This window comes from Lampetra fluviatilis, chromosome 12 (genome assembly GCF_964198595.1).
Source record: "Lampetra fluviatilis chromosome 12, kcLamFluv1.1, whole genome shotgun sequence".
NCBI lineage: Eukaryota > Metazoa > Chordata > Hyperoartia > Petromyzontiformes > Petromyzontidae > Lampetra > Lampetra fluviatilis.
Genome location: NC_136286.1, coordinates 14459905 through 14477692, shown reverse-complemented (window position 1 = coordinate 14477692; position 17788 = coordinate 14459905). Strand labels below are relative to the sequence as shown.

The 17788-nt window shown below is 48.7% G+C and overlaps 1 protein-coding gene across 1 annotated transcript in view; it reads right to left on the bottom strand.

Moving 5' to 3' along the window:
- LOC144935212 (dysferlin-like) overlaps positions 1 to 17788 on the bottom strand; it is a 177616-nt gene that overhangs the window by 147765 nt on the left and 12063 nt on the right. Inside the window, exons 6-26 of the mRNA XM_078861724.1 lie at positions 15576 to 15808; positions 14319 to 14447; positions 13284 to 13346; positions 11758 to 11808; positions 11107 to 11137; positions 10092 to 10207; positions 9302 to 9428; positions 8376 to 8479; positions 7728 to 7796; positions 6889 to 6932; positions 6468 to 6553; positions 6022 to 6134; positions 5657 to 5770; positions 5131 to 5308; positions 4614 to 4738; positions 3682 to 3788; positions 2193 to 2385; positions 1892 to 2047; positions 1582 to 1710; positions 756 to 922; positions 85 to 199 (exon numbers count right to left, since the gene is read on the bottom strand). Of these exons, the coding sequence (XP_078717850.1) occupies positions 85 to 199; positions 756 to 922; positions 1582 to 1710; positions 1892 to 2047; positions 2193 to 2385; positions 3682 to 3788; positions 4614 to 4738; positions 5131 to 5308; positions 5657 to 5770; positions 6022 to 6134; positions 6468 to 6553; positions 6889 to 6932; positions 7728 to 7796; positions 8376 to 8479; positions 9302 to 9428; positions 10092 to 10207; positions 11107 to 11137; positions 11758 to 11808; positions 13284 to 13346; positions 14319 to 14447; positions 15576 to 15808 (2450 nt within the window). The remainder of the gene's footprint in view (positions 1 to 84; positions 200 to 755; positions 923 to 1581; positions 1711 to 1891; positions 2048 to 2192; positions 2386 to 3681; positions 3789 to 4613; positions 4739 to 5130; positions 5309 to 5656; positions 5771 to 6021; positions 6135 to 6467; positions 6554 to 6888; positions 6933 to 7727; positions 7797 to 8375; positions 8480 to 9301; positions 9429 to 10091; positions 10208 to 11106; positions 11138 to 11757; positions 11809 to 13283; positions 13347 to 14318; positions 14448 to 15575; positions 15809 to 17788) is intronic.

The window sequence follows — 17788 nt, the reverse complement described above, 5'->3', positions numbered from 1 at the left end:
TTGATCACTGACGATGGAAGGCTTTCTCGCATTCATTATCCCCGCGGTAATCAAGACGGTTGATAACGACGGGGGTGCGCTCACCACGTCCGTGTAGTTGTCAGAAAGCGCTCGCCACTGTCCCCCGGGGAGGCGGAGGTTGTTCTCAAACACTTCATCCGTGAACTCCATGTGGCCCGCATCGGCCTCGTGCAGGAGGCTGACGTAGTTGTGAAACACAGATAACACATGAATTCCTGCTACCGAGCAACTGCTCCACATACACGAACGTGGAAGGGACGTCAACACATTGCCTGGGAAGTTGACTTCCCAGGCCGAGCTGACTTTGTGGAGGTTCACGTCAGGCAGGGGCACAAATCGTGAGCAATTTGTGGCACCCTTCGGGACCACGTGCTGGGCACTTCTTCAGCAACTGAAACTCAGTTACTGATGATGTGGAAAACGTCAGACATCGTGCAGAACAGCACGCAGCACGACCCGAAAACGCATCGGAGAGCCGTACAGCGCGACTATGAAACACCTTCGCAGTAGTGCACCACTGCACCCAGCACACACTCATACATACATACAAAGTTAAAGATCCCCCGTATAGCCTGTAACAGACTGTTGGGTCAAGTGCTGTTAACGAGCACCTATGAAGGCCGCAACGGCACACGCGGAGGTGGGTGGCCAGCACCGCGCCTGGCTGCCTTTGTCTCCCCAGTGGCTCATTCGAGGCTGAGTCGACCTACTCACACACACACACACAGACTGACCTGCGCTCCGGGCTGACAAACCAGTCTCCATCCCACTGCCAGCCGAGCGGCGGCAGGAAGCTGTGCATGGGCAGCTTGATGTGCCCTGTGACGTCAGAGAACTTGTGCCGCGTAAGCCCCGTGGTGCCCCAGCCACCCACGAGCGCCAGCCGCGTCTGGTTCTCATACTGCAGAAGCACGTGCAAGGGCAAACACAACGGTACTCCGTCCGTATAGACTTCAGAGACTGCTGTTGGGACAACCGTATTGGCACTTGACGAGATGGGTGGCCAGCACCACGCCAGGCCACCTTTGTCGATCTAGGGGGAGTCACAAGACCGGTTCAAATATTCACTGTTATTGATCGTGAGCAGGAATCATCAAGTTCGTAGGATAGTGCGCTAACCACTACTGCTGCCCACCAACAACAATAACAACAACCCCTGTTGATTTTCTTTGGCCATATCGCTCTCTCCTGAAAATCACTATCGATAGTGTCAATAAACTGAACACCAACTTGGTGTACAGGGTCTCTTGCAGTTATCGATGGCTGGGCTGATGCCGTCTAACCAGACGTGAGAGACGCGAAGAGGGTCACCTATGCTGCCTGGTTCCCCGTGGCGCGGTGTACGTATGTTGAACTTATTTCACACCGTACGTAGTCAACCGTGCTAATTGGAAGTGCGGGAGAAGGACAAGAAACTAAACAATCTGGATTTAAAAGTGGATAGCTCCAGTGGCTTCCTATTATCGGAAGTAACAAATGTTCCAGATGACCGCAGAAGCGCATCTAAAAGCGCGCGATGCGGTGACGACCGTCTTCTTTGCTGCCGTGTGCCACGCTCACGGTCTCGGCGAACACCGCCAGCTTGCCCTCGCTCGTCTCGTTGAAGCTCTTAGAGTCGACGGCGAGGCTGAGCCAGATGCGCATTCGCACTTGGCCCGGTATCTTGAACCCTTGCGTGTCCTGGGGGTACTGCATACACCACACACACCGCACACGTGGCATACCTCCATTCACCAACGCGCCGTGCCGACATCACCGCAATAGGGCCACATGCCGCGCATGCCGTGCGTTCCTTCGCCTCGAGTAGGATTGTCTGCGTGCATGTACGTGTGTGTTTAGGTGTGCACAGGTGTTGATGCTGCGAGTTCACCTTGAGAACGATGGTCTGCGTGATGCCACAGTTCTTGCCGCAGGCGTGGGGCCCCAGTGAGGAGTGCATCACCTCGTGGGCCGGGATGCGTGCGAACGCCACCCGCCGGTCTCCACGCAGCATCCAAACCACCACATCCGGAATGCTGTTCTGGGGCTGCACGACATAAAGGAACACACACACAAACAAAGACAAATATCCCCCGTATAGCCTTAACAGACTGTTGGGGCAAGTGCTGTTAGTGAGCACCTATGAAGGCCGGGTTGGGTGCCCACAATGAGCACTACACACACGCACGCACCTCCTGCGTCAGCTCTGTGATCCGCTCGAGCCAATCGTCGAGCTCGGACAGCGTCTCCTCGACGCGCGTCGCCTCCTCCCGCAGGCGCTGAGCCGAGCGCAGGATGAGCGCGAGCGTGGCGGAGCGTGCGCGCCACACCTCACGGTCCAGCGGAGTGACGTTGGGCCGCTCCGTGATCTCCGGCAGGGCCTGGCTGTGGCACAACACGCGCGCGCACAACGCGTACGTTATGCGCAGGTCCGGCTTGACGCGAGAGCCTTAGGGGCTGCAGTTCTGCGCTTACGAATTTGACGATTCAACAACAAAAAATATCCTGCTTTGAAATGGTTACAAAGATCAACTGTTGCATTTATGATCAATCCTATAGATAATGTGGTAAGTAAAGCCATAGTATCATTATCTGCATTATGAGCAGTTATGTGCCAAAATTATAATACTTTTAAGTGAAGTAATTGAACATACAAAGTGGAGTTATTTCAAGTTTTTATTTGCATCATACCAGAGGAGTGTTAAGTGGAGAAAATACCACATTAGCGCTCTGTGGGGAACCTATAAATAAATGCAATGAATTGTAGCTCTTAAAATAACATACTCGTAACCCGTGAGAAACAGCCTAGCAGCCGCACACAACAAGGCTCGCTGGAAAAGTAGGAGTTGAAATGTTATTTTAATTTCCAGCCCACCTTCTTTGCTCCAGCTGGTGGGCTGAATCTGCCAAGGTTGCCTATAGAACACTCGGTAAGGGTGCACCTGTTTCACTTCAGCACATTTATCAAGTCGTTTATTTCAATTGGCAACCACATACCATTTATATGACATATATGTATTAATGTACTGGATTTTTATTGCAATAAAAATGCACTGCCTTCCAACTGAATGCCGTTCCTAATCACGTTGCCCTTCAGTTGACCTCCTGCTCAAATAAGTGTGGATGGGTGATCCTCGGACCATAATGATCAACTCTGTGTCATTGTGTGTCTCTCTGCCAATATCTCTTTCTCTCTGCCATTGTCTCACTTCATTGTGTCTGTATCATTGCATTTTTTTACATTTTACATTGATCACTCGAATGCATTTTAAAACGAATCTCAATGTGCATTTAATTTACTCACATAACCAAAATAAATGTATCAAAACAACGAATCTCATCTAAGGATAAGGATTTGCAATTGCATGTATATGCTGCCTAAATGTCTCAGCGACTGTAAGCACCTTACATTGCATCTCATTTCAACCAACTAATACCCACTGCTGCAGCCTAGCCAAGGGCACCTCAGCGGCAGCTGTCCCTGTGCGGCACAAGGGGTACACAGCACCGACCTGTATATCGGCAATAGCCTGCCAGTAGGCCGCAATATTTCAATGTGGCTTTGCCGAGCTGTGCACGCCAATTCTAATCGCCCATCCGCTCGACCCACGCAGCAGCAGACCCTTTCTGGGACCCTGGGAGCCCCTGAGCACCTGCGCTGGCGCCGCCCACTGGACGTACCTGCAGTCCTCGATGAGCGTGTCGATGGCGTGCAGCCAGCTGACCGCCACCGCCTCCACGGGCTCCCGCGCCTGCAGAGTCGCCCGCACCCGGCCGATGTTCACCTCCTGCTCAGCGGTCAGGGGCACAGGGGCCAGAGGGCCAGGTGTCAATGGACAAAACGCCCACTTAAGGGTCAATGTTGCTACAGGAATTAATGCAAGGTCAAGGCGCAGCCCTGCAATTGGTCACTCACGTCACTGCTGGTGGAAGGGCCTCGGCTAGATGGCGTTCTAGAGAGCCCCTCTCGAGGGTATTTTGGTCTACTCTTCCACGCTGGTCAGACGTCTTGGAAGACGGTGACATACCCACACTTCAGCTCACCATATGCGACCTCTCCATTTATACTGCTGGGTGGGCAGAGGCGGGGAGGTTTGAACGAACTTTTCCATTGTTTCAAAGTCAACAATACCTTACCACAGGGCATAAAGACGGCAAAAAGGCAGTACAGAAAAAGGGTTCATGAACTCTTCTGTTTAGCCTGCAACCCCCACCCCCTATTGAAAAAAGATCTGGTCAAACAACCAATGCAAGTCTGTCGTGAAGACTAGTTTTTAGACCCATTGAGGCATTCCTGGATGAATAAATAGATGATTATGAAGATGAAAACCACAGTTTAAACCCACTCACAAAAAATACAGCTTCAGTTGGTGTTTAGGTCATTAGTTGGCTTCAGCCAAATTAAGTGTAAAGATTTTTTATATATATATATAACAAAAAGGACGTAATAAAACGTCCACATTAAAAAACAAACTTAAGCTCTTTGCGGTTGGAAACCTAAGGCCTTGTTTCCATGACCACCTTTTAAGTGTGGGGGGATTGCTCGGCCTCAACTTGGCATTGGCAGTGACACAGCACGAGATGGCCGACGCCGCGAGCTCACAAGCACCCACCAGGCGGCGCTGGGTGTGCAGGAGGATGTTGAGGGCCTCCAACCGATGGCCAACGTCCTCCCAGTAGGACGTGAGCGTCACCACCGGCTTTATGTTTCCCCAAGGCAGGTAGTAGCTGCTGCAGCCTGTGCAACACAAATGCAAAAAAGACAAATATTCCCCATGTAACCGTTCAGCCTGTTGGGGCAAATGCGATAAGTGGGCAGCTATTAAGGCTGGCTTGGCGCATGAGGGAGTGCTCTTCCACTGATCCATGACCCTGTTGTTGTATCGCTTGGGATAATCTCTTTTGATCATTGCAATATATATTTTGTTTAACCAGGAGAGAGCAGCATGCGGGCTACGTCATCGCTCGCTTTGCAGCGCGGCACCCAGCCAGACATGAATCAAGCCAGATGATGGAGCCAGAACCCTTTTTTAGAATATCGTGTGATATTACACGATATGCGAAGGTTGAATCGGTGGTGTAAGGCAGTACGGAATGTGTGTGTGGCGGGCAGGCAGGGAGTGGGCTCACCGTCAAACACCGCGCGGCTGTACTGCGTGGTGGAGGCGAGCGGCGGGCAGGTCACGTCGTACTTGTTGCCGTAGTTGCCGATGCTGACCTCGAACTGGATGGGCTCGTTGACCTCGCGCAGCATGGTCGCCGAGTAGAAGGTGGCGCACAGGTTGTAGCGTCGGCGGCGCAGGTACTTCTGCAAACCACAGTTCGCACGTCGGGCTCGTCCGTTCAGATGAAAATGAGAATCAAATCACGAGCACATTTAGTTTGGTGTCCGCGCTCTTCTTGTAGGTGCAAGGCTGTCAGGGGGCGCCCTATGTTTCACAGCCATAGACCGCGATAATACAATTGGGACAAAATGTGGGATAGAAATCAAACATATTTGTTCAATAAAAATGTTTGTGGCAATGTTGTTTACATGTAAGACTAATGGTCTGTAACCTGTGCTCCTTCGGACATGCAAGCGAGACTCAAACGCTGTGTCTAACTCGAGATGTTGTGTAGTGAACGTGTCATTGAAATCTGGTTGAATCGGCGTCACCTCCACACGCAGGAGATCGTCGCTTGGGATGGGCTCCACCTTGTTATTGATGTGGTCCTCCAGCTTCGTTGTCAACTCGACCAAGATGCGGCCTCTGTAGGCCACACCCTCCCCCTGCCAATCAAACAGGGCACGTCCTCAATTCGCCACACTCTCACCACCCCAATTAAACATGACACACCGTCCATTAGGCACACACTCACCACTCTAATTAAACAGGAAATGTCCTTATTTAGTCACACACTCATCATCCTGAATAGAGCATGCCTTCAATTAACCTCACCCTGCCCTTTACAATCAAACCAAACATGCTCCTCAATCAGTGTGTGTGGTATGGCATGTGTGTGCACATGTGACATTTTCACCTTGCCAAAATTGAGCTCCTCATATGGGTCAGGGAAGCCGGTAAATTCTCGGGGGCTGCCGTACAGGTTGATGAAGCAAGGTCCATATGTGGGCAGGAAACCAGTACCCTCGTCTTCGATCAGAAGGACAAGGTTTAAACATAAGCAACACATTGTGATAAAGGATGTGAGAGTAAGGTGGACATTCTTTCGCACCGTACGTAGCCAACCGTGAAAATCAGAGGATTGGGGTCAATACATGAGGACATCACCATCATTATCATCATCATTGGAGTATATTTAAATTAACTTATCAGCAGACAGAATACTCGTATTTTGCTCTGTAGCAGTTACCTGTAAATAATAGCATTAAACCACAAACATTGCGACAAACCAGCACATTGACAAGACACATGCCTTTCTCTTGCTAGCTTATCCAGCTACCATGTCACCGTCGCACCACTCACCCTCTGGCTCATTGCCGCCGGGACAAGAGATCTGAGACATGGACAGGAAGGCCGTCCCCACCGCATCATTGTGAGTCAGCCGGTCCCTGCGGGGACACGGGCAAAAACAATTTGATATGCAGCAAATGATAGGTCAAGTAAACGTGAGCGAGCTTGCGTGCATTAAGGCGGTGCCCATCACTACGGGCTGCCCTGAGCCATGGTCATGGATTCCACAATCCCATGGCAGGTGCCAGTCTCTCCATAGCGTGACCAGTATTGATTTCTCACAAAGTATAGCGCTTGTTTTGTTGACGCTTTTGGAACAATGAGCCGAATAAATGGCATACCAGGGATGTTTTTTTTTTACCCGCAATCCTTGCAAAAGTTCGCCCAGCCAGATGCAAATGCAATCTCTGCAATGAGTGGAGCCCCGACTCACCAGTCGTACAGCGTGATGCGGAGCCGCTCACACATCGAGGGGAACTGTAGGGGGAGACAGGACACGCGCAGCATGAACCATGAGCACGCACTCATGAACCCTCCAATACACACGATACCAAATCAATACACACGATACCAAGGGGTCTTTCAGGTGAACGTATCTCAATGGCTCTTGGTGAAATGATGCAAACCCTTGGCTGGTGTTTGCCTCACAGTTTCCCGATAAGGCAAATGTCACTGGTTCACCCGATGCTAGAAGCAAGCACCATCCCACAGATTGTGAGGGACCAAAACTTTTTGCAGCTGTGCAGCAAATATTACGCGTCGCCTGGGCAAAATGTTGGTGATAGATAAGGTGGATTGTTTAGTTGATAAAGTAAAATAACGTTTTGTCCACGGACATGTGTATTCTGGATCAACATTTATTCAGAAGCATCTGTTTAATAAGGCAAACCCTTATACTGGGATATACTTACATGTCAACATAATTCGCTACTCGTTTATATTTTATTGCAGTTTTGCCATTACATTCTATTGATTATACATTCCGGTATATGTCACATGCTCTATACTTTACAGTTAATCGCAGGTATAACAAATCAGCAGCACACATATTATCATTCTTTGAGTCGTTCAGCTGCCTCTTTGTCTCGCTTCATTTTCCCCACGTGTTGGACCAAAATGAACTCGTCACGAGCTCCATCCACGTGACGTAAATTCCCCTCCTTGCAACCCTCCGTGGTGAGATATGACCATCCCGACAAACGCGAGGCATGAATCTATATACACACAACAAAGTGCGTTCGTGCAACGGGGACCGCATTGTCACCAACTTACCCGGATGGGAAAGCTAATGGCCTGATTCCACTCGGGGTTGGCATTCTTCTCAATAATCTTTGTGCAGAGCTGAGGAGGTCATGGGGAAGAGACAACAAATATGATTGTAATCATACAAACTTCCTTGAGCGGCAAGAGCAGTGAATTTGGATGTTTCTACATACAGTATTATATGTAGTTATATACGGTGTGTGTGTGACGTACTAGATATAGCTTTTGCAAATTTAAGACTCTCTTTAATGTAATATTATTTGGAAACCTGGTATGTTTGTTATTGTCTTGCTTCTCCCCCGATTAGCAGGCTTATCTACGTATGCTGCGGAAGAAGTTCAACATGCACAGTACATGCTGTAGGGGGCAAAATCGTTGTTTGTACACATCACTGCAATCCCAGCACTTGCGTTTACTTCTCGGTCACGCCCACTCGTGGCGATTAGTATCCAAAGCTGACCTGGGCCTCTCATAGCTATCATTCAGCATGGGGCGAGACACCACGGCCTGGTGGGATCCAGGTCTACCGACTCTGCAGCCCCCATTTGCTGCACACCAACGTCCTTGCTCGAAAGGTCAATGTGGATGACCAGCCGTGCGATCTGATGATTAGCCACGTGTGTGTCTGTTGCGTGTGGCGGGCACTGCTGCTCGCACCGTTTTCCCAGCAAAGCTGACTTCCAGGTAAGGGTCCACGAGGTTCTTCTTGTTGCTGTCGAACCCAAAGATCTGCTTCACGGTGTCCAGCACAGCGTCGTCCACTGGGGCGCATCAGGGGGCAAAGGATGCGCGGTGCATGGCGCACGACCGCGTCGTCCAGAGTCACGCTCAAGCCACGCGATGTTTGCGGCGATGAACAGCTCACTTCCCCCCGTAGTGACAACCTAATCCAGGGGGTCGACAACCCGCGGCTCCGGAGCAGCATGCGGCTCTTGAACGACTGCTGCTGAGTGACGTTATTCACGTGCATTGCGGCCATTGATATATTCAGGGTTATTTTTTTTTACCGAAATCTTGTCATTTTGGTTGCCCAACCCCTGACATAATCAATGGACTATCCCGTGCACCAATTTGTTTTGTCAATATTTGCATGATACCTGCTCTGTCTTAGTCATTGGTGGTCAATAATGCAACAGTTATTGTGCATATTGTAAATGTAATTACCTACAAACTGACAATCTCATACAACCTTCACATTTGTTCCACCATCCCTTCCATACTGCATGGCCCTTTGTTGATGCAGTGAAGCCCATTCCAGCATATCCCCTTGTTGCTCAGAAGCCCGTCTGAGTGACAGACTTCACCACTCTATATTGCAGGCGCAACTCAACAATGATATTTCTAATTAAAACTGCCTTATGACAGAAAAAATACACATGCTCTTAAAGAAGTTAAATTTCGTGAGATGTAAGCTTGCCATAAATGTTTCTGTTCTAAGTCAGTGTTAATGACACACGTGGTGGGCGTTCATAGAGTTGAGGCTGCGCAACACAACAATGCAGCCCCTTAAATTGTTACTGGATGGGTGGTTGTGGCTGGCATGGGTGTGGTGTGGGTGTGGTGTGGGTTTGTGTGGGTGTTACTCTGGGGCACATCCTCAGCCCGGTAGGCACGCAGAGTGAGGAAAGCCCCTCTCAGTGAGACGCCGGCCGGTCTCAGAAGGTTGTTCTCAATGTCCTCCCTCTCCTCCACCGCTTCGCTGCGGTCCTCCTGAGCACAGAAATATCTCCAGCTCGGTCAACGAATCATCATCACCACCACCATCATCCTCAGCACCACCGCTCCATATTTATACCGTAACCTTGTGTGGAACAAGGTGAACGCTGCACTGGCCAGTAGAGGGCGACACAGCACGGTGGCTTTCCCATTAAGTAATTTTGGAGAAATGTATCAAATGTTGCGAATGTGGACCATGATGCTGGCACACGCGGTCTAATCGTATTTTTAATAACGTCAAGAGATCTTTAACGTCGCCTCGTCACACTGATGAGTGTATCGCTGCAAAACCTTAGCAGCAAAAAGGACATTAGAATGACTTACTTGCATGCCCACTCAGGCACACAATTGACAAGCACAGGATCAGATCATACTGCCACATTGCATTATGACTACTTTGACGTTCAATGTTGGAATTGTGGAAAAAAAACAATACACTGGCCCTAGTCACTAAGTTTGAAATGAATAAGTGAATAAATGAGTGAACGAATGAGTGTGATGCTAATAAATGAATAAGTGAATGAATGAGTGAGAGAATGAATGCGACTGCTAATAAACGAATGAGTGAATGAATGAGTGAGCGAATGAATGTGCTGCTAATAAATAAGTGAATGAATGAATGAGTGAACGAATGAATGTGCTGCTAAATGCACCCACCGGAGGTTCATCCCCAGCTCCCAGCACCAGGAGGGTCACCTTCAAATAGCCCTTGGCCCCGGAGCTCAGATCCTCTGGGTCACAGAGCAGCAGCCACTTTCGCAGGAACGTGTGTCCTGGGAGGACACGTGGGAGGGGACCGGCGACCGTGTTGCAGAACGAACGGGTCAATGGCCTAGACCAGGGGGACGTAATGTGCAGTAGAACCCCTCTTAACGACCACCCCTGTTAAAGACTAATCGCTTAACGGCGGCGCCTCCATTGAGCCCAACGTGTTCACTTACCGACCATTCCCCTGCTAACGACGGGCTGTTGTAGGTACAGTAAATATCAATTACTGCATTGATTAGCCATGTTTCTTTTAATATTGTGTTTATAATGTTGGTAGTATCTGTAGGTATTAATATACATTGTTTAAATAGTATAAAGTACGTTTTTGCGTGAATTTTTTTAAACTTTTGATGCTATAGGAACGAATTAAGCCTTTAACATGTATTTCCTATACTCGCTAAACAAACCAAATCACTTAATAACCGGATTCGTGGAACCAATTACCGTGGTTAAAAGATGTTCTACTGTATGTACGTATGCATTCACATGCATTGCGGTTCTTGAGAATTTGAGTTTTGTACTGAATTGGAAAAAAATGCCTCTTCCTGTTATTTTCGTTGCCCGCGCCTGGTTTAGAAGATGCCAGGCTGGGTGCAATTACAGCCTGTGGCACTGTCTCTAAGACGCAAAATAGGTATCAGAATACCTCAAGACCTTGTTCCTAATTATCATTGTGGAATGTCACACCCTGTGTGCCATTATTTTGGAAAATAGCGAGCCCAACTTAGAGCACAAATTTGTGGGAAGTTAATGGCGGTTGTCCTATCCATGGTTTGGCGAGGGCTTCCATTGAAAATGAGGTGTCAGAAGTGCTGCCTCAGTGCTCTGGCATTGGCTTTAGCTCCCGAAGCCACAAAGGCACATCAAGTTTAACATGAGACATTCATATTACACTGGGACTTACTTGGTTCATCGTAGACAGTACCAACATCAAGCTGAGAAAAATTACAGAGACACATGACATTGAGAGGAGGATAAGATACCAACGTTATCCTGACAACAGCAGCAGCATATACGTCACATTCCAACCAGACGCAAAAGGCAAAGGCCTACAAGGGATTGTAGAATATAAAACTATTCGTGTATAGTATCAGTAATATTTTTTTAATCCACATCGACCATGTGGAAAGTAGCGTTTTTACAAAATCTACCCAATTGATCCACTTGCTTTATAGATCAGAGAGCAATATTTGCATTGATTACTCAGAAGCGCCATGGCAATACTTGCGCTCAAATGCCAGAAATTAAAAGTAAACGTTATCACAGAATCAACAAGTTTATCTCTGAATATGAACACTACCTTGTATGTACAGTATGTTGAACTTCTTTCGCAACGCACGTAGCCAACCGTGCCAATCAGCATGTTACAGATGCAAGTGATATATTGTTAGCCAGCCATGTGTTTAACACAGGAAAGAAACTAAAAGTGCAAGTCTCAGGAGAATGAGCACATGGACACGGTCGGCACCGTTGCATCTCGTAGAGACTCCGAGATGGCCGGGTGAGTGGGCTACGTGGTCGCGCGTGGCTGCTGAGCCGGAGCATCGCTACGCACCTTGAACGTGCCGATCTCAGAATCTGCCCGCAGGGAGTGCGAGTGCAGCACCTGCGTGGTGAAACGTCTCACGTTAGGTTCCACAAGCACGTTTGTTATCTACTTACCAGGGACCTCATCGTCACCAAAGTCATTCATCTCAGGACGGTTTAAGACAGCATATTCATTCTGGTGGGTGCACTTGAGAGAGCCTATTCATTGGAACGAATTCTAGCCAGATATTCTATTCAATGGAGCCTGGCTGATAGACTTTCCAGGGGTGAGTAACTGGGTAGGTAGTTCAGTGGGGTACCTACCATGGCAGAGCCCTGATCCAGAACTGCTGAGTTCTTGCGTTCCAACCGAATCAGCCACGGCTGATTAAATAGAGTTCTCAAAGTAGCGAGTTGATGGTCTTACCCCAGTCACCGATGAGTGCGCTATTAAACACAGCCACCATTAAAGTCTGGTTAGTCACGACGTGTCATATTCCAACTGTGAACCATTCATAGTAAAGGGTGTAATGATGCATTCATTCATTTATTATTATCAATTTCTAAGCTCAAAATACATGGATCTAATCATGTGCATATCCATCAATGTTTCTTAAACAACATATGTTGTTTGTAATGGGTTCACAAGACCCCTGCAGCCACTGGCGGCTGCTGCCTTCACCACAAAGTTAAAATAATGATTGATTCCTGATTTGAGTCAGAACTCTGAATCACTGTAAACCATTGCATCCCCATGCAGGTGAAGCACTTTCATTCATATAGTACAGTCTCATACGTATAGGTTATTGAATGCAATACTACCAGGTCAGATTTCCTATTCAATACAGTGATTTCAGATTTAAAGTGTATTCGATTATAATTGCATTTTCAATTTTAGTGTAGCAACAGCAACAATGCTGATGGGGAGCACTTGCTAGCCAATAGCGTGCGTTTGATAGGCCACAGCCTGCTGGTGAAACTCCACAAGTTGTAGCTGGTCCAAGGTTTTCCATTAAATGCTTGCTGGGTGACATTTGGTTCACAAATGTCAGATTAATTGTGACGTTATTGTATTTCAGCGCTCAACGTTATGCCTTACCTGTCAGTTATTTATTTTATTAATTATTTGTGATGCTAAGAAGTGGTGTTATATGGCGAGATTTTAATTACCTCGCCTGGTATACAGGAGGTTGTGGGTGTGATCCCAACCCTGACGCCTGTATATTTGGATTGTATATTTGGAGTTTGCGCGTCTCTTATGTTGATTTTTCTCCGGGTCCTCTGGTTTTCCCCTCCACATTTAGAATGAACATGCTTTTAGAGCATATGGCGGCTGTGAATGTCCACATGATGAGCCACACCGTTGAGCTATCATTTGTGGCCAGGTCGCTTCTTAAAAATAACTATATAGCTCGGTGGGCCTTGCCTAGTAAAATAAAAAAAAAACATGTTTATCGTAGTTGATGTTTGATATTCAAAAGCTGCAAGGACGCTAGAACGTGTGATGCACAAGTTCGAAGCTGCCAAAGGGATTGAGGGCACGCGGCCACTGACCTTGAAGTAAATCAACTCGTCAAACAGTTCCGCCGAAGACTGGTGGAAGTTGAAGAAGAAAGTCTGAGGAGAGAAAGGCGTTGCAGAGACAGCCAATGAGGGGGGGGGCCGATATGCGGTTGACAGTGATTACTTTAGCCGGTGGCAACGAACATTGCGGTAACAAGTCTCTGTTGCAAGTGAGGCCTCGATTGAAAGCAATGCATGCGCATGTACAAGAACAAGATACAGATTGTGTCGCAGTTTAACATGAAGGCTTTCGCGACCAATATTACTCACAATAACGGTTTTTTTTTGGGTTAGATCGTGTAAATATAAATGTGTCATTAACACATCACTACCCGACAGCCAATGCGTAAGGTTTGTCACGTAAAGATTGTGTAGCAAGCGAAAAAGAAAAACCCTCAATAATCTGAAAATATCAAAACGTACCGTTATCGTTTTTTAATTGCAATTACCATGCACGCCTCTTTAACCACCTGTGGTAAGGGCCACACATTGACTACGTACCCATGGAGGGGGGAGGGGGGGTTAACCCAAATGCGCACGCTTGCGTATGGGGGGTCTACTGACAATGTGCGCATAGGAAACGGGGGGGGGGGTGAAGCCTCGCTATTAATTTGTCTACATTGTCCTTCAAATGAGCCACAGTTCAGTGTCTCCAGCTGTGAGACAACAAGTCCTGCCGGGAGAAGTGTGACTGTGGGAGAGGTGTCACTCGTGTGCCACCGTGACCCTGACTGCTCAGCAACATCAGTGGCCAAGGCACGCGACTTAATTATTTAATGCAGCCGGGGGTGGACTGTCTGTTTGCTTAGACACGTTAATGTTATTAGTCCTGGATCGTTTCTGCGTGGATTAAATATCGGCCGTTCTATAGGATTCGGGGGGGGGGGGTGCGTCAGCGTGCCCACAGGGAGGGGGGGGGGGTCAAGTTGCGACAGATTGTTTTGTGCACCGACTCAATGTGCGGGTCCCCATTGCGGGAGTGTGTTTGGTGGCGCGTGTGGGAAGCCGGCTCTGGTCGGGCCGTACCTCGTCAAAGAAAGGGTTGTTCCCCTTCCTGATTCGGGTGCGTTTCGACTGCCCTGCCACCGTCACCTTGACGACCGGCTTGATGTTGTTGCCAGGCAGCTGGCGAGCCTCGATCACCCGAATTCGTACCTTGGTGTGTGGGGTTGTGAGAGAGGGGGGCACGCGCGGCACAAGTTGGGGGGCTCTCTCTCTCTCTCCAGGAGTATAAAGCCAGGGCCCGTTTCGTTGTCACCTTTTTAATATAAAGTTTGCGTTGGCTTTTCTCGGCTGAGAATCTGCACGAGAAGCTTGCCTGTCAAGTTGCGGCTTCCCAGCTTGACGGAAGCGATCTTCCTTGTCGTGCTCTTTACAAACACCACGCCACCTGCCACACCTGCCGATCTATATATGCGTATATTCGGAGACTGACGACTTCATAGACATCAGAATTAAGGACCTACATCAAGAGGTCATGAGAGACCCATGCCACCATAGATTGCCAAAGTTTGCTTTCGCAAGATCCTGCCTTTGTTTCACAGCGGACATTCAACTTTTGAAATCTTTGCAACTTCCTTGCGGTTGCTGCCCGACTTGAGTTTCTGTTGACTGCTCTCTCTCTCTCTGGCGTCCTGCAAGTGGCCCACTTACTGGACGTCTGTCCTCCAGTATAAATACATATTCTGATTCTGACTTGTTGCTACCTCCTCCCTCTCTCTGTTTTTCATCACGTCTACGATGCTGACTTGCCCTCGTCTTATATTACGACCTTCCAAGGTTCTTAGCGCGCCCAGCCATGAAATCCCGAGCATCCACCGCAGATATTTTATAGAACACAAATCGGTGTCGACTGCACGGCACCGAGACGGCTTAGTTCCGCAGCGCGGTCACAGAGACGAACACAGGCGTCTTTGGTAGAGGTGGGGGTACCCACACTTTACCCCACCACCACCACTTTACCCCACCACCACCACTTTACCCCACCACCACCACTTTACCCCACCACCACCACTTTACCCCACCACCACCACGCGACCTGCCAATCGTGCGCATGGGGCGGCGTTGAGCAGCAGCAGCAGCGGGGCGTGGGGGGGTCATCCAAGTCGCCTCTGTCAGCGGCCAACAACCCCACGGCCGACAACCCCGCGGCCGACAACCCCGCGGCCGACAACCCCGCGGCTGACAACCCCGCGGCCGACAACCCCGCGGCCGACAACCCCGCGGCCAACAACGCCACGGCCGACAACGCCGCGGCCGTCGCGAGTCGCGGCCGTCGATCACCTGGAAGTCCCGCGGCTTCCTGGAGACGGCGCGAGTGGAAGACGGCTTCGTGGAGCGGCGTCGCGGGGCGCGAGCGGGCGGCCGCTCCGCTCCGCCGGCTCGCGCAGCCCCCGCCGCCTGCCCTGCAGGGACTCCCGCAGCAGGGCCCTGCTGATGATGCTCCTCATCAGCCGCTCCCTCCTCATCCTCCTCGTCCTCGTCGTCCACGTCGTTCCCTATTAGCACTCCCCCGTCTGCGGCGCACATGCACGGCGGGGCGTCGCATGTCCGACCGGCACAAGTCCTCCACCGGGCAATTAAGCGCCCACGACCGAGGCGCGGTATTTGCGTGTGGTGTGTCATTTACTGCAGATGTGCACGGTTGGCTACGTACGGCGCGAAAGAAGTTCAACATCCATCAGTACACTATAGATCTGCACGTATCCGACTGTCACGGATCCGCTGATGCCTCATTTCCCAGCGCAGTCAACTTCGACTCGCCTTTCTTTTTAATTCAAAGCTCCAACATTATCATGATCATCTGCTACACGGCTTGACAGCTTGAACGCACGCACACACACGGAGTTGTAATTCAATAAGAGGCGAGTCTCACAAGAAACATTCTGCCAATAGTTTTTTGGCTATTGAGCAACATGCCGAGAGAGGGGTGAGGTGGTTCAATGGGCAGTGGTCCATGCCTGACCACTAATTCGAGACTGCTGTGAGATTGGTCAGTCACCTAAAATGAACGAAGTTCTCACGTTTAGCACACCGACGATCTCATTTACTAAATAGTGTGCAACATATTTCGTTTCACTGCTAGTTCGATCTAGTCTCGCTCCGATGCCGCTTTTATAGGATGGTTGAACATTGGATGTTATGGGAGCGGTGGCGTAGAGGTTAAGCGCCACGCTGCGCAACGAACCTGGCGATTTGAGTTAAATTCCTGCTCACGGCCAACACCAGTGACGATTATCTAAACCGGTTCTGGGCCTCCCCTAGGTCGACTCAGCCTCAAATGAATACCTGGTGCGGTGTGTAAACATCGCCACTGGGGAGACAAAGGCGGTCGGGCGTGGTGCTGGCCACCCACCCACTCGCGGTACCGTTCTGGTCTTCACAGGTGCTCGCTAACAGCACTTGCCCCAAAAGTCTGTTTAGGCTATACGGGGGGGGGGGGGGGGTCTTTGTCTTGTTGTGGAGTGCCATCTATTGGCAAAAAAAAAGATTTGGGGCATTTCACAAGGAGGTTCTTTTGAGATGTGTGACCAATTCCGTTGTTGCGTGTTCCTTGTGTGTGGGCGCAAACGGGAGCGCTCAGTGACAAAATCCAAACTCAACGTTTTTATAAGTCGTTTATGATTACTGATTTAGAATGTTAAAGTCATTTAACAGAATAATTTAATTACTTATTGCGTTCTTAAAATTAAAATACGCTAGGTTTATTTTCAATTTGAAACCACATCCCTACTTGGATTTTTGTGCATCCACACAAACCACGGCAGCAGATGCGGATACTTGTTGATGATGCACGATTGTAAAATTAGAAACTGTGGTCACCCAGAACAGAGCCATGGGGCATCTAGCAACGACTCAATGCCGATTCACAACATACGAAGGAGGTTGCATCATCCCAGCGATGCACCGATCCTGCCCCAGTCATCTGGCTCACTAACCGCCTCAATGTGAAATCACAGTTCTTGCTCTTCATCAACATCAGCCATGGGGAGAGGAAGAAGAAGCCAGATCTGTATGCATTGGCTCCTGTTTTCAAACATTGACCCAGTTTTATGATACAATTAGTGAATATTCTTACTTGATTTTTTTTTTACAATTAAGTAATTACTGTAATTAAGTGGTACATCCCTAATTATAGTTAATTTTATTAGAAGCTAATAGCAGAGTCATTGTAAGAAATTAATGGTACCAGTCGTTGGTAATTTATCAAAATAATGGCATTTATTTATCAACAGAAGCCTCATTAAGTATCCACATTTTTTTCTTTCATAAGCTTCTTTTCTTGAGAAAATTGGTCAGATATACTTAATTCTAGATTTGAAGCTTTCGTGACTGCAATGATTCATATTCTCAGGTTTTTTCGGTAAAGTCACGTAGGTAAAACATTAAAAGTAATGAAAGTAAAATAAAACAAAACAAAAATAAAAATAAAATTCACGACGTTTCGGAGGCAACACAAGTCTCCGTCATCAGGTGGGACCGTCACAGCCAGATTA